Genomic DNA, 20,424 nt, shown 5'->3' with positions numbered 1-20,424 from the left:
TATGATACAAAAGCGTAACTCCATACACTAATTTATATATGTCAATCCAAGATGGTATGACACATAATTGGCTGGCAGGTTGGAGGATATGTAGCTGGGTACAAAGGGTTGACATTTATCACCATAAGAGGAGCAGGTCATATCAACCGCAGCGATCATTTACCTTCATCTCATCTTTTCTTCAGGGGAAGCTTCCACCTTCCTCCTAATTAAATCATATCAAATTCCCAACCCCACTTGATTAATCCTAGGTTAATTATCTGAATATACAGATATTTACGTTCAAATATTCAAAAAGTATATATGGTTTGTAACCACATATATATTTAAATTCAGTAATTAAAACAATGACCAAGATGATCGGATTATATAATTTATTGGGTTTCTTCTTGTTTTGAAATTTGTGTTGGATGAAAATGATTCATGAATAAAATTTTCTGTTACAAAGCTTATAGATAAGATAAGAGGAAGATTTGTCTCATTCAAAATTTTTTTTTTCTTTGCCAAGTTTTTTTTTTTTTTTTTTTATTGGGGACGGGGACAGTGCTATATACAACAAATTCATGCACTAAGTGATGTGATGCATTCAACACGAACAATGACAAGAACTCTCGAAAAATTAAGAATAAAATGTACAAATAATTATACTCGTATCTCGTTACTACACATGAACTGGCAGTCAAACATAGCACCAAAACTGCTGTTACATAGCGTAATTGAATAAAACAAAATTTACATAAACACAATAGTCTCTTCAGGGACCAGGAAGAAGCTTTGCCTAATGAATATGATCCCCTCGGGGTGTTGAATATCTTGACGCCTTCCATTCATACTCTTTGCAAATATTTCGTCCTCGTTCTGCAGCTAGTTTATGCAGAAACTAGGAAATTCAACTTCCCATTTCTGCTCCGGCTATCTCCTGGTCAGCCTGCCTGGGCCTGGGAGAGAATTGAAGACACGCAGCTTATTTAATCTATACCACCACAGGAAAAAACAAAAAACAAAAAACAAAAAAACAAAAAAAAAAAGAAAAGAAAAGAGGATGCAAGTTACTAAACCGTAGCAGAAGGAAAACTCAACCTGCAAAACAGACCGCCTACAAATTTACAAATGTACATTTGCTTGCAACGCTTCAAGTATGCTACCCACCCACCTGTTGTCCAAAACAAAAAGGTTCAGAAAGAACAAGAAAAGAAAAAGGATATAAGAAGGCATCTCATAGTAGCTCAGTACAACGATCGTCTGGGGAAAAATCAGATATAAGAAAATCCGAACAATGAAAACCATAGAGTATATTTGAATTCACCATCTCTTCACATCGGATGAAAAGGATAACATACAGTAATGAAAAGTCAATATTACCCTTCAAGACCTGGGTTTGCCGGGTAGTAAACATTTCTCAGGCCTAATTTCTTAGCAGCCTTAGCAGTTGTCTGACCAATACAGGCAATTGAATTGCTCCATTTCTCTGGCTCTGAAATAAGACCGACCCAGGCACTGTTGGAGAAAACAGATAGTGAAAAACAAATAACTCTTTAAGTAGCTTCAAGAAAGTATCCACATGCTACATATGACAAAAAAGCAACCAGTTACTGACCGAATAGCTGAAGGAGAAGCAACTGCTATGACAGGAGCGGTGAGTGCCTGCTTTAAAACTGTTTGGTCGACACGATGGACAGGTCCCTAGAAGGAAGTATCCCAAGAAACATGATAAGTTATGACGGAAATAAGTCATTAGCTATCAAAAGTAGTCCTATTCAATTAGTGCTAATATAACATCAACTGTCGACCTGCAACCTATAACAAAAAGGTTCAGACAAACATATCAAACTCCAAATGTCCACATTACACTGTAGCAAGGCAATGATTGAGAAGAGGAGCAGGGACGCCTATTGATCCTGAATGACGTACTAACTTTTATGGTGGACAACTATAATTTCCAAAACCAAAAACCTGGAAAGAGAAATTATCTTTGATGGAATCCAACAGCAACACAGAAAAGATGACCAATCGATGACAACAAATATAGAAAAGTGAAGTGTAAATATCTTGTCGTTAATCTACAAGAAATTTTTCACAGAACCGTTAATAAAAAGTAGAAATTATAGATCACTTAAAACCAGTATAAGGAGACCACACTTGCATGCCAAAGTTGAGTAAGCACACCGTTGTGTATGTATTTAGCCTTGTGACCTCAAACCCACGATTGGACAGGCCTTCCTCTGAAACAAATACAAAAGATGAAAATGGTGAATCAAAGATATGTGACAGCGCACATAATCTTATAAGCCACTACAACTCTAAATTGACCAAACTGCAGGCTTCATCACGTGACATACCCTATGTATCCCAAAAATAAGACTTGCAAAAGATTGCAATCATGAATATGCCTAATCCTAAAATGGTGAAAGCAATAAAAACTCTATCCAAAAGAAGCAGGCATCCAGATTGAAGCATTCCATGTACCAATCTCATTGCTGGCCTTCGCAGAAGCAGGATATAAAACAGTGCATTTTTCAATCCCATTCTTAGGAAGCTCTGAAGCCAAAACCTTGCCTGTTGCTGAAGAGTTGCAGTTATTAAAAAAAGAGCAAGAATCATCAGAATCCAGCAATGGCATGGAGAGCATACCCACAATATTGAGTCTTAAATTAAACAAAAGAAAATGATAATAAAATCAAGCTCAGCAATCTAGAAAACTTTTGTTCAGATATTCAATATTCAATGAATCTCATACTTCGATGCATCTACATTTGGAGAGTTTTTAATTTAATACTTTCCAGAGGTTTCATAATGTTTTTAAGATGAAGTTCGCCTTTCTTGGACCTTCACATTGATTGAAGGAAGCATAACAGGCAATAGTACAGTTTGCACAAACTAAATTATTGCCTACACTGTTTCATAAGTACCTTTGGATGGCACAAAGGCAATGTTGAGGGATCGCTTTGAGGACTGTACTACTTCCTCAAATATGCTTGCTGTACCAGCCCCCACAACCCCTACTGTAACATTTGGACTTCCAGCAGCCCTAAAGGTCAATAATAAAGTAACAATTTGTATGAACAAGTCTTTAAATGCAAAATACGCCAGGTTTTTGTTTATTGAGTTTTCTCCCTTACTTCCAGGCCTCTAAGAAGACTGAACCCGCTTCAGGGGAAGTTATGACAATCCAATCAAATGTAGTATCTGCTGCCAACAAGGGCCATTAAATGAAGAACGCTATTAGAAAATAGTTGTACATTTGTTTGAACTATGCTAGGTGAGCATGTAATCAAATAAACACAATCCATCACAAATTCTTTTCATACACACGGGACATAACTTGAACTTTGTGAAAAGAAATTTGGAAACATCGAGCTGAAGTTTGAAGGCCAAAGGACAAAATGGGTGAAGTCAACTTGGTTGCATTATCTGTGAAATTACTCAACGACATCGACAAATTAGAAAAGGAAGTTGAAGAATTTACCACTTAACACTGTACAAAGCCTATCCAGATCAGGCCCCCGTGTATGCTGAATGAGCGGAAGCTCCAAACAGCTGATTCCCTGCTTGGCCTGCACTCAAAATTCGAAAATTCAATCACACTGCCACCAGAGCGACCTGTTCTACAAGTACATATAAACACACACATCCATCCATGTAGACATAAACAGGCATACGCGTACATATACGTATTGACTCAAAAAGGCAAGCATTTTCAAATTTCGTGTTTAGGTGCCGAAAAATATGTCAACTGAATATGAAAGAATTAAACTTTCAAATGTGATTGTGTTGGAGAATATCAAAGAATTAAACTTTCGATAAACGGTGGAAATGGCAAAATAAAAAATTGATGATTTACAAATGCTGAAGAACAAAATGCCGTAAACTGCCAATCACTGTCGCATTTCATCAAACACCTAGCTGGTAATCCAAAAGCTAAACTGCGGCCCGAAAACATTTCAAAATATACTTTGAGAATTTTGACAACCCATCAACAGTAAATGCAGAGTATTTCACATTTCACAAGATCAAATTCGAAAATGCAAGAGGGCGTCCCCAGAGTACATTTCCAAAATGCAGAGCCCTAGAAATCCAACACAGCACAAACAGCCAAATTTCCAGTCCCCCAACAAAATCGCAGGTAAAAAAAATGGCAGAGACAGAGGGAAAGCGAGAGGCGGAGAGAAATGCGTACCAGGGAGGCGATGAGCTTGCTGTTCTTGCCGTGCTCTCTAGTCACGACGACTCTCGGCGGCGCGTGTGAATTGGAGGTGGAAGTTACGGAGGCCACTTGGATTCTGGAAGCAACCACGAAGGTTCGCCGTTGAAGTGGCGGACAAGAAGGTGGGTAGGAAATAGGAGGAGAGAGAGAGGAGAGAGAAAGGTGTGCCATTCGAAACGTGTTGCGCAGAGAGGATTGCAGTAGGCCATCAAGTATACAAAATGTCTATTAATTAATTTTTCATTAATCATCTGATTCCGCTATGAAAATTATGTTACCTCCTGCTAATATTTTATATTATTATTTTTTTATTTATTATTTTTATAAAAATAATAAACAAAAGAGCACGGAAAATGAAAGAGCAGGGAATCTGTCTCTGAAAATTATAAATTAGCCCACTATGACTGACCAGAATGGTCGGATGACACGTGTAGGGTGGGTTGGTGGACACGTGGCAGTTCTTGGTGAGATGTGTCACATGGCTGTGGACTGTCCTCCAGGCATCCAACCAATCAGCTTCCTGTCATATGCTTGTCTTTGGAGCTATCATTGTGCTGCACGTAGGATATGGTTTCCTTTTTGACCTCCACCTTACGGGCATCTCCAAGGGACGAATGCAGAGGTGAAGTTGTACGTGGCGGGGCGTTCGGCCGTTTTTGGATCATTCCGTCAAACAATCTCCAAGAACGGCCAAAAATCATGATTACAATGATCTTCCTTTTTAATTGTTAATTATCTTCCTATCCTTCTTCTTCTCTTACACTTTCTTTTTTATCTCTCTCTATTAAGAAAAATGAATGTAAGATGTTAAAGTGACTAAATCGTAACGTTCAAATAAGAGGGAAGAGAATGAGAGGAGAATTAGAAGGGGTGAGAATCATAATTCAAAATTCATAATTAGTGGAGGATATATGGTTTCCTTCCAATATTTATCTTGTCAAAATTTGTCCTTATGGCGAGGGTTTTCGGCCATTCTTGGCCGAATCCTTTTATATAGTCCCTATTTATCTTAAAATTCGACCACATTCAACAATGTGGTCTAAACGTTGTAAATTTTTATGATCCCTTGTTACATGTTTTAACTTTATAACAAAGAAAAACATTTTACATCATGTCATCCTCACACACTACCTGACATGTAGCTTCACTCTTAGGTGAATATATTGCAATGCCATGAAGAAAGTTGAACTTCAGATCCTAAAACCAAGTAGCAAAATTTCTTAATTTTATTGCAAGGATTAAGTCTGTTGAAGGTAGAAATCTGCATAATCATTTTTTAGTTTGTGCTAAATTTTGGCTCCCCATGTGTCCCGAATGCCCAACCCAACTCAAGGGTGTTGTGCGCCCCAAGGTTCCAACACCCGCCAGCTCAATTTTGATTCATGGTAGATTTGAGTCTGTTTATGGCTACTTGATCGTACGTCGATGTGAGCAGTATAATATATATAAGACTGGGACCTGCACAATGATGATGATGGTTGTTGTCAATTATCACTAACGCACATTATTCTAACGGCCCGCTTGCAAATGTTTATTTAGAAATTTAGTAAATGCGCTTTTATCGTAAACACGTTTAAACTTTCAATAAAGCAAAGCGCGATTTTAAAAAACTCATGTGAAATTTTATAGTGCTTTTGATCATCTAAAATAGCGAAACTAAGTTCATTTATGTTACTATATTGACAGTCTAATACTACGTAAAATCCAGTGCATTGGCTTGTAATATTTACCGAATGTAGTTCAAAGATAACCAATCCAACCCGTAAAACTCATTTTGGAGCAGAAAATTTTGGATCCTCTAATGTTTGCTGGCTACCAATGAAAAAATAAGGGAGGTATACTTACAAGATAGCTTGACGCTCAAGTAGCGAGTGTTTGAGATGATTACAGCAGAAAGCATGCAAACAATAAGAAACAACCCCCCACTCGACCCTTCTCTAAGAAAAAACCTCAACATATTGAGTTGGAAAGAGGTTGTCATCAGAAGCCTTGTTGCCTTTGAACAATGCTACTACAACGACAAGCGGTACATAATGTTATTCTCATGGACCGCTTTGTGAACGATGAGAAGGATGTGGAGTTACTCGTTGAGAATGAGAGAAGTGTGCGGCAGCGAAACACCAAGTTTAAAACATAACACAAGTCAAATTTGCCTTGTATTTGCGGCACGGCCTTCTGCAGTACTTGTTCAGGTCTTCACCCAAAAGTAGACTGCAGTCCCGTGTCAAACATAACACAAGGGCAACTTGGCACTAGCATGCTAAAGATTATCTCGCATATTTTAAATTCATGGAGGCCATGTACTGATCGAATAATAGTTTCCCTAAAAATTACGTAAATCTGAAGAAATGATCAACGAAATCCCTTGCATAACTACCTTAAGTTGTCAAAATTCAGTTCCACTCCACAATTAGAGGGATTTATAAGAATTCTAGAGAGCCGAGCAAATTACAGATCCATTAAGTCTGATTTCTAAACTACTTACGCAGCTTACTCGGTTTGCTCACTGATGGTAGGTTGCTACCGTACGCAGGAGCTGCTGTCTCAACTTACTTGTTGTTGGTGGGTGCCATACACCGGATAAGCTCCATATGCGGCCGCAGCTGCAGCATACATGCTTGGGTCATGATGTGGTGGTAGAGCATAACCGTAACCTTCATAAACAGGTCCTCCATAGTAGGAGGCACCTCCCCATTGGTTGCCAAAATCCGATCTGAACTGCTGAAAATCAAAATCAAGGAAAACAAAAGAGTGGTGAGAATAAAAAAAACTAAAGGCATGATAGAGGCGTTACAATTGTATTTCTTCACACAACACGAAGAAGACGAGTTTTGTTGTGGACTTGGGAAGGGGTTATGAAAAGGGAGAAATATACCTGCTTATTTGCTGGATTGCGACCCCATGAAAGGCGGACTGTTTGCTTGCCAATTACTGTGCCATTCAGTTTCGGCAATGCCTCCTCGGCGTTATTTCTGTCACAAGAGGTCAAAAGGATCATGTCCCAACTCGTTGTTAAGTAAAAACTATACCACCACCAGTGTTGCAGACCAATATCATGACGAACAGTTTACCTGTTAGCAAATTGTACAAATCCACATCCTTTTCCAACTGGTATTTTAACGGAAACTATCTCACCATACTGAGAGAAGGGCTGCCTGAGATCTTCATCAGTAACATTAGGATCAAGCCCCCCAACAAATATCTACAAATGACATACACATCAGCAAAGGGGGTAGAGAAAAGCACAGTGTCGATTGGTTAAAAAACCATGAAAGTTAGAAGACTCACTGTTGTGTTCGTAGAATCTCCATCAGATTGGAATCCTTGGGTTGGTGTACCATTTGAAACATAACCCCCTGCAGAAACCACAAAATATAAGCAGATAAAAGAGAACATAACATTCAAGCCATGGTCATGCAGAGATTTATTAGCCTCTTTCACAATATAAAACCATCGTTTGGAAACGGAACAATCTAATTTGAATAGATCACAAAGGACGAGAAAATTACAAACAGCTAATAAAAAATAGTCCAATAAAAGGAAGAGGATTGATGATTACAACTATTCCAGAAAGATACCATCAATTTAATGTGCAATATGTGGGAAAACCGGCTCCTACTTGCCAAAATGAACTTTAAACACCTTAACTAGGCAGTGAATACTTCTAGCAGTAGTTTCAAATATTCCATGATGGAGGTAAAACTACAGCATGACATTCATATAACTCCTTACTACATATATACAAAAGATTTGAAGTACCAAAAATCAACTTCAAATAGAGCAAGTCGAGGCAAATACCTTTCTTACCAAAGAGAAGAACTAAACACCTCCTTATCAAAAAGCAGAACTAAATACCTTGTGAAGAGTATTGTTGCTGATACGCAGATGATTTCCTAGGAGTTGCGGCCCCGATGCGCATAGGCCTGCTGGAACAAAAGCTACCATTCATTTCAGTCATAGCCTGTGACCTTTCATTCTCGTCTCCAAACCTCACAAAACCGTATCCCTTTGAACGGCCAGTATTGGCATCAAAGACAACTTTTGCAGCTTTAACAGATGGATATTTACTAGAAAAAGTTTCGTACAATAAACTATCTGTAACATCTGCAGCTAAATCTCCTACAAAAATGGAAAGATCAGGAGCATTATCTGAACGCTTATCACCCGTGCTAAATGTAGCCCAGTTCAGACGGAAGGGCTGCTCTGTGTTGGGCATTAGAATGCCAGCGTAGTTCTGTAGAACTTTCTCAGCTGTTGCATGTGAAAAAAATTCTACGAATCCGTAGCCCTCTGATAAAAGAGTCTGCTTATTGCGAATAACCTTAATGGAGGCAATCTGCAAGGCATAGGAAATACATGTTATCGAAAAGGGCAGTCATGATCAATTACACAGACAGAAACAATAGGTAACAATTTCTTCAAGAAATCAGCCGAGTTTGTTTCGGAAAAAATTCCGACTGCAAAGAAGAAGGAAAATAAGAAACAAATAAACACAATTTCATGCCTGGACAAACAAAATATCATAACCTTTAAAATCTACCTTCTGACAGAATTAGAAATCAGAACAAGCAATATGCACTCAAAATATATTCTTCCGGTTTGTACTTTTCAGCCTTTTTTTTCAGTAATTGCCTCAAATATGTACAGTTTCCAATACATTTTTAGTAATGCCTCAAAATACCCAAATGAGAAAAAAAAGCCTACAAAAGTACTGTTGTTCGTGCACATTCCTTTCCCATCCAGCATTAGCCACCAAAAGGGCAAAATTTTCCAATAGTATACTACTATAATTATATATCCCCTCTTTAGTCCATCATTAATTGGGTTAGCTTAACACTTTCAGACCTTGTTTGGTACGCTATACTATATAACTATGTCTACTGGATAAACTAATTTGGCATCAGATAATACTGACTATATCAACCACAACAATTGCACCATTTTTTACTATATCAACCACAAAAATTGCACCATTTTTGTCATGTATACCAACAGATCCCTTAACAAGAGGATCCCCATTATTTGAAAAAAAATGAGGATTAGATGTGGAACCCACTTCACATTGAACTTCCATGATCCGAACCGTCTATTTTGTAAGTCTCGATTTATAGATCATCCTTGCAAAAATTCAATTCAATCCGAAACCATTTGCTTATTTAATTATCAAGATAAAATTTCATTGTTTCTTATATAACAAAATATTCGTTAATTTCTTTGAACCCAATTAGATGTCTTAAACATTCCCGATTTGGTTAATATTTTGCAAGGATGATCTATGTGGTACAACTTGAAAAAATTAACGGTTCAAATCGTTGAAGTTCGATGTGGATTGGACCCTATACCTAATCCCCATTTTTTGAAAAAAATGGAGATCCCTTTTGTTAAAGGATCTGTGAATACCAAATGCAGCTCAGATAAATATACCAACCCATAAAACCCAACACAGAACTATAGCAAAATTAAATGAACTAATAAACCATGCAACAAGTCATTAAACCCCAGCTACATGCTTGCAACCCAATTAAGCAGAAACGTCAAAGCATCCAACTTTCAACCCAAACATCAATTTTCACAATAAAACAAAATAAAGGTTTCATCTTTAATATGAATTAATATACCGACGTTAAAAAACCCATACAAATGTGTACGTGAATATATATATATATATATATATAGACAGGAGAGAGAGAAACAGAGAGAGACCTCGCCAGTGGATGCAAAGCAGGTGTGGAGGTAATTCTCGTCCATCCAATGGTGCAAATCGCCCACCCAGATGGTCTTGTTCTCACCGCTAGATCCCAACTGCTGCTGCTGGAGGTGTTGTACGTGCTGCTGCTGCTGGTACTGGTGGTACGCCATGTAGTGCTGCGGCGGAGGCGGAGGCGTCGCGTAATGCTGCGGCGGCATCATCTGGTGCTGCATTACCATCGCCGCCGCCGGGTACTGCATCCCCATCCACTGCTGCTGCTGCGGCGGCGGCGGCGTCGTCTGGGCTTGAGCCTGTTGCGGCTGCGGCCGTTGGTTATTATTCTGTTGCTGCTCCTCCTGCTGCTGCACCGACGAATCAGAGCCGTTCGATTGCATCCTCACACCACAAAAACACACTCTTTATTCTCCCTCTCCTTCCGCTAAACGACGCAGTTGAATTCGAACTTAAGGAAGTTATGGATTCAACGAACTGAGAAGTAGTTCTGGGAGTTCTAGAGAGAGAAAGAGAGAGAGAGCTTTTCCGAATCTGGAGGTTTTAGAGAGAGAAAGTAAGAGGGAGGAGCGAGCGGCTTGGGCTGCGGGAGGAAGGGGAGGATTTATTATTTGTGAGGACGACGGATTCATGGGTTGGCTTCGTAAAATGCGGTTGGTTTCTCCACCGACGGATTAAACGGTGGGGTCTGTTGTCCACCGTTGGATCTCACACACAAATGATAAGTGATAAGCACAAGTATACTGTTTTGTTGATCCGCCGCCAGCTGCCCTTTGCCCTCGTAACGAAAATATTTCCTTTTTTATTTTTATTTTTTATAATATTTTTGGGGGTTTTGGATTTACCGCGTGACGTCACGCTCTGTTCTCGGATTTCAGTGAGGATTTATTGAGGTGAAAAGAAATCCTTATTTTTTTATTGGATTCACCTTCTTTTTCTGTTTGCCTTCCATCTTCTTCTTTTACTCTTTACTTTTTTTACAGAACGCGGATAAGTACGGAGGTCAGGGGAAACCCAGAGGAGGATGTTTGTGTTGGCAAGCTGAAGTTTGGGTCCTCTTCTGGAAAGCTATAGATGGAACAACCAGGAGTTAAAGGTTAGATTCAACTCAAGTTAGATTTTGAGGGTGAGAGGGAAGGATGGAGAGAGAATGGTAGCTGCAATCAACAGCTAGGAGTTAAAGGTTAGATTCAACAGTGATTAATCATTTCGCAATAAATTCATGCATTTTTTTTTATTTATAAATATGGTAACTTTCATTAAGTAAAATGTTAACACGGGCAGCGGAAGCTCGAATAGACGGTCTAAAATAACCAAGTAAAAGCATAGCGAGGTAATTTTCACTTTATTGCTCTTAGATACTGTAATTTTCAAATTTTGATACATAAGATTTTTTTCATTTTAGTTTTATACTTAAAATGCGTATTATGTGACATTTTCTTACTTTTGTCAATTTTTCAGAACCACCTTTAAAGCGTAATATGGCGCTTAGTTGGTGACCATGACTAAGTGACATGTGGCATGTGGGCATTAAATTTTGTTTTTTAATAAAAATCAATAAATTATAAAAATTATAAAACTAAAAACCAATATCTTCTCGTCATCGTCATCATCATCATCGTTGCTACTTCACCGTCTTCAAACCCAAAGACCCCAAAATCTCTATCTCTGTCGTCCAACTCCCTTCCTTCTCCATCCAAAACTCCACCGTTAACTTCACCTTCGCCAAATACATCTCCATCCGCAACCCTAACGGCGCCGCTTTCAGCCACTACGACAACATTGTCCAGCTCCTCTACTCCGGCAGCGAGTCGGGTTCATGTTCATACCTGTTGGTAAGATCAAAGTGGGTCTGACCCAGTTCATGGCCCCCAACTTCGCTGTCTAGTTGTTCTAGTCTTCGATGCTAATCGGGCTTCCAGAATCGTCCAGAACCCAATGGGGCTGACTTTCGGAGGCTAAACCATCTTCAAATTGAATGTTTTTTACGAGATGATCTTTAGATCATGAAAAAGAAAGTATACTGTTCCAATTAAAATGTTGTCCTGTGAAAATAAATCATAAATAAGTAGACAATTAAGTTTCCCATAAGTTACAAACACAAGTACTATCCTTTAATCTTCTACATTTCTTCTACCATTTTTGCTCTTATATATTCCTCATCTTCCTCATGTACTATTTTTCGTCACCTCTAACACAAAAATAAAAAATAACTTTAGCGTAATATGTTTGAGTTTGACCACAATGCACTACCAAATTAGACATTAATTGTCACAGAAATTATGACTAAAGAATGAATTGTGACGTAATTGATAAAAATGTCATTCTTTTTGTTGGAGTATAAGATTCTAAATCAGGTATATGACAAAATAGTATACAATTAATAAATGAGAGTTTCCATCCCATAAGGCTTTGGTGATAAAATCCAACACCTAGTAATAAAGTGATTAAGTTGGGACAATATCGGTGATGTCAGCGGTCAACCATACTAGGGTTGTAAAGTTTACCGTGGTATCAAAGCATCTATTCTTTTGACAGCCCTACACCTGATTTAATGGAGTGGAATTTACCTTTTTAAGTTGAGCTTTTCTAAATATTGTGCTAGCTCTAGCTTAAGAATATTGATAACTGGATCCTCAAAAAGTTGTGTTGACTCTAATCCATGAATGATGACCAGACTCTCGAAAAGTTGCATTAGCTCCTGTACAATGACTTGACAAGTTCTCGATGTGGAAATTGGTTTCCCTTGTGACCTTGTGTGAAGCAACTTGTCAGGGGGCGTATTGCAGAATAAGATCTCAAACCGGGCATAGACAAAATAATATATAATTCATATATGAGAGTTTCACCCTTAATATCATTGAGGCATTTTTAACAAAATTCAACACCTAGTAATAAGCGGTTAAGTTGGGACAACATCGGTGATCTGATGGTGGACCATGTTGGTCCTATAGGACGTGTTTGCTTGGCCTCGTTAAGTTTCACTTGACTAGACCAAATTACATATTAGTATAAGCATGTGTTTGTTACAAGCAGAACTAAGTTTAATAGGATAAAGGAGGACTCACCGCGACTAAATCCCTCACTAGGAGGTCTTAGCGAGACCCCAATGGTCCGTTTGTTTGCACTCACTAGCATTCACTAGACTGGATTGGACTAAGTGGTAGTCTAGTCCCGTGTTTGGCACAAACCAAGACAAGCTTTAATGAGACTCACCCCGACTAAACGAGACTAAGAACTTTGCTAAAGGGTCTTAGCGAGACCCCCCAAAATCGACCAGACTGGTAAGCCAACTCTTCCCTACTTCGTCCCTCCCATTTACTTGTTCCTCACAAGATTTGAAACCCAGGTCCCATATACAAACTATGCCCTGCTTCGCCCCTTTCATCTACCACTTCCAAACCCATATCCCGCAAAATTCAAAACAAAAAAGGCAAAAAAATATACAATATTTCCATTTTCAAAACCAGATCCAAATCCAAAATTCTAAACAAACAAAAAAATAAAATAAAATTTACAAAAATCGTTTTGCGTCTGAAACGCACAGCAATTGCTCTAATCACAGTGCACCTAGTCCAGACTCCTTGATCGCAGACCTTCGCCATTGACGCCAAAAAACAGACCCATTAATACCCAGGTGACCCAACTCTAATTTGGGTTCTGATTCGCTAATTGGGTCCCAGAAAAATTAGGGAGAAAAGAGGGAGATGAATGGAGAGCAATAGAAAGAAAAAGATGGAGATGAAAAGGGAAAGGGACGAAGAGAAAGAGGGAGAGGGGCGAAGAAAAATTAGGAAGAAACATAGAGGGGGACGGAACAAAATTAGGAAGAAAAAGAGGGTTAACGGAAAAGAATTGGGAGGTTTCTATAATGAAAAAAAATAGACAGTAGTAGTAATAAAATATTACTAAATACTAGCCTCTCTGCACGCATTGCATCATGGGCGCTACACGCCCCTAAAGGTGTATTGTGTTAGTTTTTTTTGTTCCATTGTAATTGTAGAGATATATTTTAAATGTATTGTGCAAAGATGAACTTTTTCTTTACCATGCACGTCCTAAAAAGTTGTCATGTTTTTCGTTTTCACTTTGCATAAAGTAATGATTTAAATGTATTCATGCAATTGTCAAACTTACAGTCAAATAGTCTACCTTGTCAATTTTTGTTGCTTGACCTAAAGAGGTGCAAAATTACTCAATCTGAATGCTTTCAAATTGTCCATTTCCCCTGATTTTTCTGTTTTTGTGTCATTTCGAAATGTTTGTTGGAATAAGAGTGCACCCCTAATGGAATCACCAACAAAGTGATTCAAACTCTTGGTAGCGTGCAGTTACACTCTAGAGGCCCCATCATTCTTTGTAATTCTGCAAAGAAAGAAGAAAATAAGGATCGTGATTGAAGTATTCACCAATTCAAAAATTCGACCTTAAGAAAATTTTGTCGATTTTCTCTCCCTTTTTGCATGATCTGTGGGTAGATAATAATTGATTAACCCATTCTCCTCTTCTTAAACGTGTGGATGGCGGTTTCTATGTCCATTATCTGCAATGCACTTTGTTTACAATTAATCTCTATGTGTGGGTGTGTGGGTTTGCTTCATCTAACAGTTGAAAGGTAACTGAATAAGAGCACATCATGTGTTGCTTGAAGGTGAACAAATTGCCTATTGTGAAGACACAAATAACCAGTTAAGGAGACCCGAATTCCTTAAGGAATGACATTCATACCTGCTACCTTAATGCTCGTTAATCAAAGAAGAAAGAAATCAAAATCTGGAATAAAACAGAATGTATAAACTGCAAATTACAAACTAATGTTTGTAAGACTAAAACTGACAATGAATTGAGAAACTAAAATTGTAAAGGAAAATTAATAATAGAGAGAAAAAGAAATATCGGTGTAGCATATTCTCATAGAATTTGAATCAGTATGTGAACCTGTGTAATAAAATAAAAATATAAAAAGCAATGAAAGAAACAAATATATGAAGTCAATAGTTTTTTATATACTTGCTCGGGAAACGAAAGCATGTAAGAGAGAGCAAACCTGAAAGAAATCAGAAATGATTGTTTAGAGATCTTTGAGCGTGCGTGCGATTAGTAAAATTAGAATGAGGCATCAAATCTAATTATCTCTGAAGAGTAGTCTGCATAAAGAAAACACAAACATAAGGAGGGTCTTTTTGTGGCCTAGAAACTGAGTGAAAATAAACCCAGGAAACGCACCAAATATGATAAAAAAAAAACACTCAAAAAGCTAAATTGTTATAAGAAAATAACACATGAAAAATAAACCAAGAGAACCTCTGTTGGAGGATACAACGTACCAAAAGAAAAAACGAAGTTTGTGGTTGAGGCATGGGCTTAGGGTGCCGATGGGTGAATACTAAGTGTTGATGTGAAAAATGGTTGAAAATGAACACCCCAATCTCCTTTTCAGAACGTGGGTTGTACTTGAAGATGACAGTTTCCATCGTCAAATCATTGCAACTACCGTTTGTTTGGATAGTTGGATAGTGCTTATATAAAAAATCGGAGTGATGTTTTCATCGTCCATTTTTTTAATCTAAGGGGCCACATTCATTGATGAAATTTAGGATGAAGCTTTGAGGGAGGGTTTGATTCATCCAACGAATAAAAACAATGTTGGCTAAGAGTGCAGAAAAAGTATATCTCACGTAAGCATCTCCTATGTGTGTTGTGTTTCATTTTACTATGTTACCCCTACTATAAGCAGTTACTTTTGTGTTGTCTTTTTTATTGAATGAGGACATTATGAGAATATTGAAAGCTTCACCAAACTGGGGTTCTCCTTTTATATACTAGCATTTGTCTACACATTTTTTTTAGAAAATGAGAAGGAGAGAGGGAGAGAACGTGGGAGGTTTTTGTTTTTGGTTTGTTTTTATTTTTTTTTGGTTTTTTAAAATTTTTATTTTACATATTAAAGATATTTTAATATCACCGGTAGGTGAGGCTTCAATAAAAAACAGTAAAATTTAGACATGTGAAATTATATTATTGCCCATCATTTTTTTTTGTGTGATAGAAGACTGAGTTATCTTTTCACCATTTTGGTTGACAAAGAGAGTTTTATTAATTAGTAGAGATATAGATAGGGATGACAATTATAACCGTTAAACCCGATAACTGTGATAACAACCCGAATGGATTTGATTTGGATATGAAAATTCGGGTATGGTATGAATATGGGGAAAAACCGTGAACTTTATTCGGTTATGGTTTTAGATATAGTTATAGGGGCCCCCAATCCATATCCGTCTCCGAATCTGACCCGAATATATTGTGTGTGTGTGTGTGTATATATATATTTGATATATAATATAATTTTATTCAATTTACCGAACCCTCCCTATACTAATTCATTATGCATGAATCAAACCCTATACTATCTTTATTATGCACCAAACATCATGCATAGGGCATACCAACAACCTCATCAATTCAATACTCTTATTGTTATACTCAACCAAATTAATTCATTGAATCATTTTATATATCAATTATCAAATGTTCCAAGTTTATCAGATTCATCTCTCTTCAAGAGTCTCACTGTCAAGAAATTAATTCATTGAATAAATTTGTTTTGTCTTCCTTTCGTATTTGCTTTTGTCCTTTTTTTTCTTTTATTGGACCAATTTATCATATTGGCTTATCATAAACAACTTCAAATATATTGTTATGTTTTTTGTAATTGGATGTTACTATTTAATGATGGAATTAGTATCTACTAAAATTTATAGTGCATCAATTGGATTAATATATATATTTTTTAATTTTTTGACGAACATGGATATAACCAATAACCGATTGAAAATCCGTTATCCAGTGGATATGGTTGTGGATAATCTCCGATGCTTAATTTACAGTTATGGATATGGTTAATTTTCGTGGTTATGAGGATGGATATAGCATTTCCGTCCCCAAACCGAACCATTGCCATCCCTAAATATAGATAGATGTATTAAATAATATAAAATATTTATAAATATGAGTAATAATAGAATATTAGAATTTGTTATTGTCAGACATTTTAGTCCGACATTGCACCAAACGTTTCACTAAGTTAGTCTAGCTTAGTTTAGTTTAAATTCAGATTAATTCCTAAAGATAGTCTAGTGTGAGATGGTCGGTACAACAAACGCATTCCAAAAAAACCACGAGTTACTATCCCGTCTCCCTCATCTGCAAGCAGCGTCCCGCGAATCCAGTTTCTCCTACATCGTCTGCGACGCCTCGTCGCCAACTCTGACACCTCACCCAAATCAACCTCGTCGCTTAATCATGTCTCCAAACTTGCGTCCTTTGTATGTTGCATAGCGTCGTCTGCAACAACAACTCTCAAATGATGCCCAAGATGCAGAAACCCAACCGTGCTTAGTGTCGTCATCTGCGTACCGTCGTCTGTAGCACCTAAATCTCAACACAGTAACAACAACAATTCCAATAACAGCGTCGTCTACACAATTTTAGAGGAGGCGCGACGAAGCCTCTGCACAATCTGTGATCCGACGAAGTCTGCACAATCCAACAAAGCCTTTGCAAATTGAAAAAAAACAATTAGGGATTTTTTGGGGTTTGATTTGAATTCATTATTGTAATTACTATTAGAGAGATTGGGTACAATGTTTGGCTTTTGGGGTGAGATACTTTTTCATAATTTCCTAATTTGTTGATAGGAAATGAAATGAAAAGAAGAAGAGAAATTCTGGACTAGCAGAAAAATCCTGGAAGAGAAAGGAAAGGAAGGTAGAGAGATGGGAGAGAGAGTGAGTCAAATAAAAAAGTGATAATAAAAAAATATTGGTAAGATAAATTGATAAATGACAAAAAAATATTTAAAACCAAAAATAATTTAATTATTATTTAGTTCGATACTGCATTAAACTCCTCATTATTCTTATACTACTTAATTCATGTCAAGCTAATCTAGTTTAGTTCCTGAAGCTAGTCTAGTTCAAGATAGTTCAGTGCAACAAACGCACACATAAAATTTATCACTGTTGACTGATCATAATTACAAAATGATGGAATGTCCAAATAGTTACGTTTGTTTGTTTTTGTTTTTGTTTTTTTTTTACTTATTATGTTCCGGGTTCAGACCCTCTCCCTCTTCCCCTCACCCTTAATTTAGACTAACCGATATATGCACGCCGTTCATGCGACATGCTTTTTTTTATTAGCAAGGGCGCTACGCTCATGGGTGAGAGAGAGAGGTGAGAATCACAAATTTCCTTTAATTAAACATTTTTCTTGAGTCGTGTGATTATACGTTACTAGCCTTTCTGCACGCGCCTTACCCGTGCGAAAGGCTTTTTTTACGTCACGGCACGCTACGCGCGGCAGTCAGAGTTATTTTTCCCTTCCACATTTGGTTCGAGTGGAAAAGTGTTTTAATTTTGTTTTTGTGAAGGCAAATGAACCATACTAATATAACCAAAATATAAATTGAACTATTAATTGAAACACACTAAAATTTTAATCAATACAAAAAGGAATAATGCAGATAAGGTGATGATCTATGATATGTTACTCCTATCATTTCCCTACATACTTGATCTGTTGAAGTCCATTTTAAATCCTTTTGGATTCCTACATTTAAAAAAAATGGACACAATATAATTTATTTGACAAAAGAAAAGACAACATGATGAGGAAAATTACTATAATAGTTAAGTAACATATGAAAGTGATCAATAATAAAAATTCATGTCACATATTTTGTACATTACCATTTATGTTAATGTTGTGAGGTTAGAGGAGAAAGATACATTTAATAGCACCGCTACTTTTCATTCTAATATTCATGTAGTCTAAGGACACTTGTCCATAATATAACATCAATTCATAATTCAACCAATAAATCAAAGTTTATATTGGTTTTGAATTTGTGTAGCATGTGGATCAACAAATCAAAGTTGTTGGTGTGCAAAATGAGATTGTCTAATTTATTGTAATTGGTATTTTTTTTTTCATCAAAAGGTTTTTTGATGCAATTGCTGTTGCTAAAATTTTGAATGCCTCTTTGGTTATTCCACACCTTGATGTTAATCCCGTGTGGCAAGTGGCAAGATTCAAGATATAAAGTGAGTATGCTAACCTGGAATTGTTCCTAGATGTTATTATTTCTATCCAAGGGGAGCCATTGATGGGAAACTTCTCTTGCAACCCGTTTGATCTTTCAACTATTCCACATAGGGCTATCTGCAAGCCAAAACCTAAGAGCAAAAAGCAAAAAGTCGGCGGCGGCTTCATTTTATATTGAACTCTTCTAGTTGGACAAAGAGAGAAAAAGAAGAGAGTGAGTGAGTAAAAAAATTAACCAAAGAGAACACAGAACAATGAAGACCGAATTAACTTCATTACCTTGAGGAATATGAGTCAATGATTAAAGAAGAGAGATCCAGAGAGAGAAAAGATAACATCGAGGCTACAACACCCTTAACAACTAAGGTACATCCTTGTTGCTACGTAAGGGGAACTCGTGCACTGATACACATTAGTAAGAGCTAACCACATGCTGTAAAATAAAGTGAAGCAACACAAATACAAAGAATTAACACTTCAAAATATTCATCATATACATCAATCTGTCTCTTGTGCTTGAATTGGGCATATGTGTGTAAATTCCAATTCACATGTCTAAAAACGAAATTCCCTTCTTTTAGCAAATTCCATATCGAATTGTACCTGTACCAATAACAATTTGAGGCAACTGAACCTACACATTTAGGCCTTTCGACTATTAAAAAATAGATTTGTAAGTCAAACAATCTAATAATCCAAGCACAAAAATGCAAATTGCAAAAGCTAAAGCACATACCTTAGTGGGCAAAAGTTTTGATTACCTGACATAATTCCTTTGATATCACTACAAATTCCATCGCATTTAGAATCGCACACCTCCATCAACAAATGGCAAAGCAAAAAAATCAAAACAATTGAAAAAAGAAGAATCGATGAATCGAGAAGACGTACTTGGAGAGGTTGAGATCGAGATCAAGGTGATCAGACGTTGGTTCTACTCGTTTTATCCCATGTTGGAGTCTTAAAACTGCACGACAACATGTTGATAGCAATTGCAAAACTGAATTGAACATGGTGATCCTAAACCCACGTTAATTTTTTTTTTGAGTTTTTTTAAACAATTTTAAATTTCTAAGTGTGTTTTTAAATATTTTATTTTCTGACAAAATTGGCCTTGTGTTTTTTATGTATCAAATTCGGTCAGTTTTAGTTTTTTTTTTTTTTAGGAGCTTTTTAGTTCAATTATTTTCGGTGAAGCCTTGAGACACAAAAATGTGCTTCTGGCATTCTAATAATAGAGATACATATTAAATCACATATCTAATAGAAGTGAAACTTATCGATCCATATGCATAAGTATCGATTTAATAAATTAAGATGTGGTTTAAATTGTGCATATGGTCTCAGAAAATGATTACAAAGTAGTGAATTATCCTGATGGTTGCGGTCTTTCTTTTTAACTCAGTATTTT

General features: G+C 37.0%; 2 protein-coding genes across 8 annotated transcripts; both read right to left on the bottom strand.

Annotated features, from left to right (window-relative positions):
- Nucleotides 1-599: 599 nt before the first annotated feature.
- LOC103455996 (uroporphyrinogen-III synthase, chloroplastic) lies at nucleotides 600-4,463 on the bottom strand. Of its 6 annotated transcripts, none has more exons than XR_011576037.1 (10): nucleotides 4,178-4,451; nucleotides 3,467-3,554; nucleotides 3,120-3,186; nucleotides 2,910-3,028; nucleotides 2,467-2,562; nucleotides 2,167-2,222; nucleotides 1,598-1,683; nucleotides 1,363-1,474; nucleotides 1,081-1,153; nucleotides 600-938 (listed from the first exon to the last, which is right to left on the bottom strand). XR_011576037.1 is itself a non-coding variant. In XM_029094666.2 (10 exons), exons 1-9 carry the CDS (start codon nucleotides 4,373-4,375, stop codon nucleotides 1,105-1,107), a joined length of 894 nt encoding a protein of 297 aa, XP_028950499.1. In that variant the 5' UTR covers nucleotides 4,376-4,463; the 3' UTR covers nucleotides 600-938; nucleotides 1,081-1,104. The 6 variants fall into 6 exon arrangements, 4 of the variants coding, with proteins under 4 accessions (XP_028950499.1, XP_028950498.1, XP_028950500.1 ...); XR_003769366.2 differs by having other exon boundaries at nucleotides 3,120-3,189; nucleotides 4,178-4,450; XM_029094666.2 differs by having other exon boundaries at nucleotides 1,363-1,497; nucleotides 4,178-4,463.
- A 2,090-nt stretch (nucleotides 4,464-6,553) lies between these two features.
- LOC103455995 (polyadenylate-binding protein RBP47-like) lies at nucleotides 6,554-10,652 on the bottom strand. 2 transcript variants are annotated; one of them, XM_008395613.4, is made up of 6 exons: nucleotides 9,908-10,652; nucleotides 8,060-8,540; nucleotides 7,493-7,560; nucleotides 7,276-7,406; nucleotides 7,080-7,176; nucleotides 6,554-6,925 (listed from the first exon to the last, which is right to left on the bottom strand). In XM_008395613.4, the coding sequence occupies exons 1-6, from the start codon at nucleotides 10,286-10,288 to the stop codon at nucleotides 6,749-6,751; spliced, it is 1,335 nt and encodes a 444-aa protein (XP_008393835.2). In that variant the 5' UTR covers nucleotides 10,289-10,652; the 3' UTR covers nucleotides 6,554-6,748. The 2 variants fall into 2 exon arrangements, with proteins under 2 accessions (XP_008393835.2, XP_008361011.2); XM_008362789.4 differs by having other exon boundaries at nucleotides 6,554-6,922; nucleotides 9,908-10,555.
- Between the last annotated feature and the right edge of the window lie 9,772 nt (nucleotides 10,653-20,424).

Source organism: Malus domestica, chromosome 15 (assembly GCF_042453785.1).
Source record: "Malus domestica chromosome 15, GDT2T_hap1".
Lineage (NCBI taxonomy): Eukaryota > Viridiplantae > Streptophyta > Magnoliopsida > Rosales > Rosaceae > Malus > Malus domestica.
The sequence above is the reverse complement of the archived record's forward strand: the minus strand, read 5'-3'. Positions and strand labels throughout refer to the sequence as shown.

Coding starts and splice junctions, on each gene's coding strand:
- LOC103455996 (XM_029094665.2), bottom strand. CDS start 4,375: ATGGCACACCTTTCTCTCTCCTCTCTCTCTCCTCCTATTTCCTACCCA. Junction 3,555..4,177: donor GCAAGCTCATCGCCTCCCTG/GTACGCATTTCT, acceptor TTTTGAGTGCAG/GCCAAGCAGGGAATCAGCTG. Junction 3,029..3,119: donor GTCTTCTTAGAGGCCTGGAA/GTAAGGGAGAAA, acceptor ATTGACCTTTAG/GGCTGCTGGAAGTCCAAATG.
- LOC103455995 (XM_008395613.4), bottom strand. CDS start 10,288: ATGCAATCGAACGGCTCTGATTCGTCGGTGCAGCAGCAGGAGGAGCAG. Junction 7,407..7,492: donor GAGATTCTACGAACACAACA/GTGAGTCTTCTA, acceptor TGTCATTTGTAG/ATATTTGTTGGGGGGCTTGA. Junction 7,177..7,275: donor TTTGTACAATTTGCTAACAG/GTAAACTGTTCG, acceptor CTCTTGTGACAG/AAATAACGCCGAGGAGGCAT.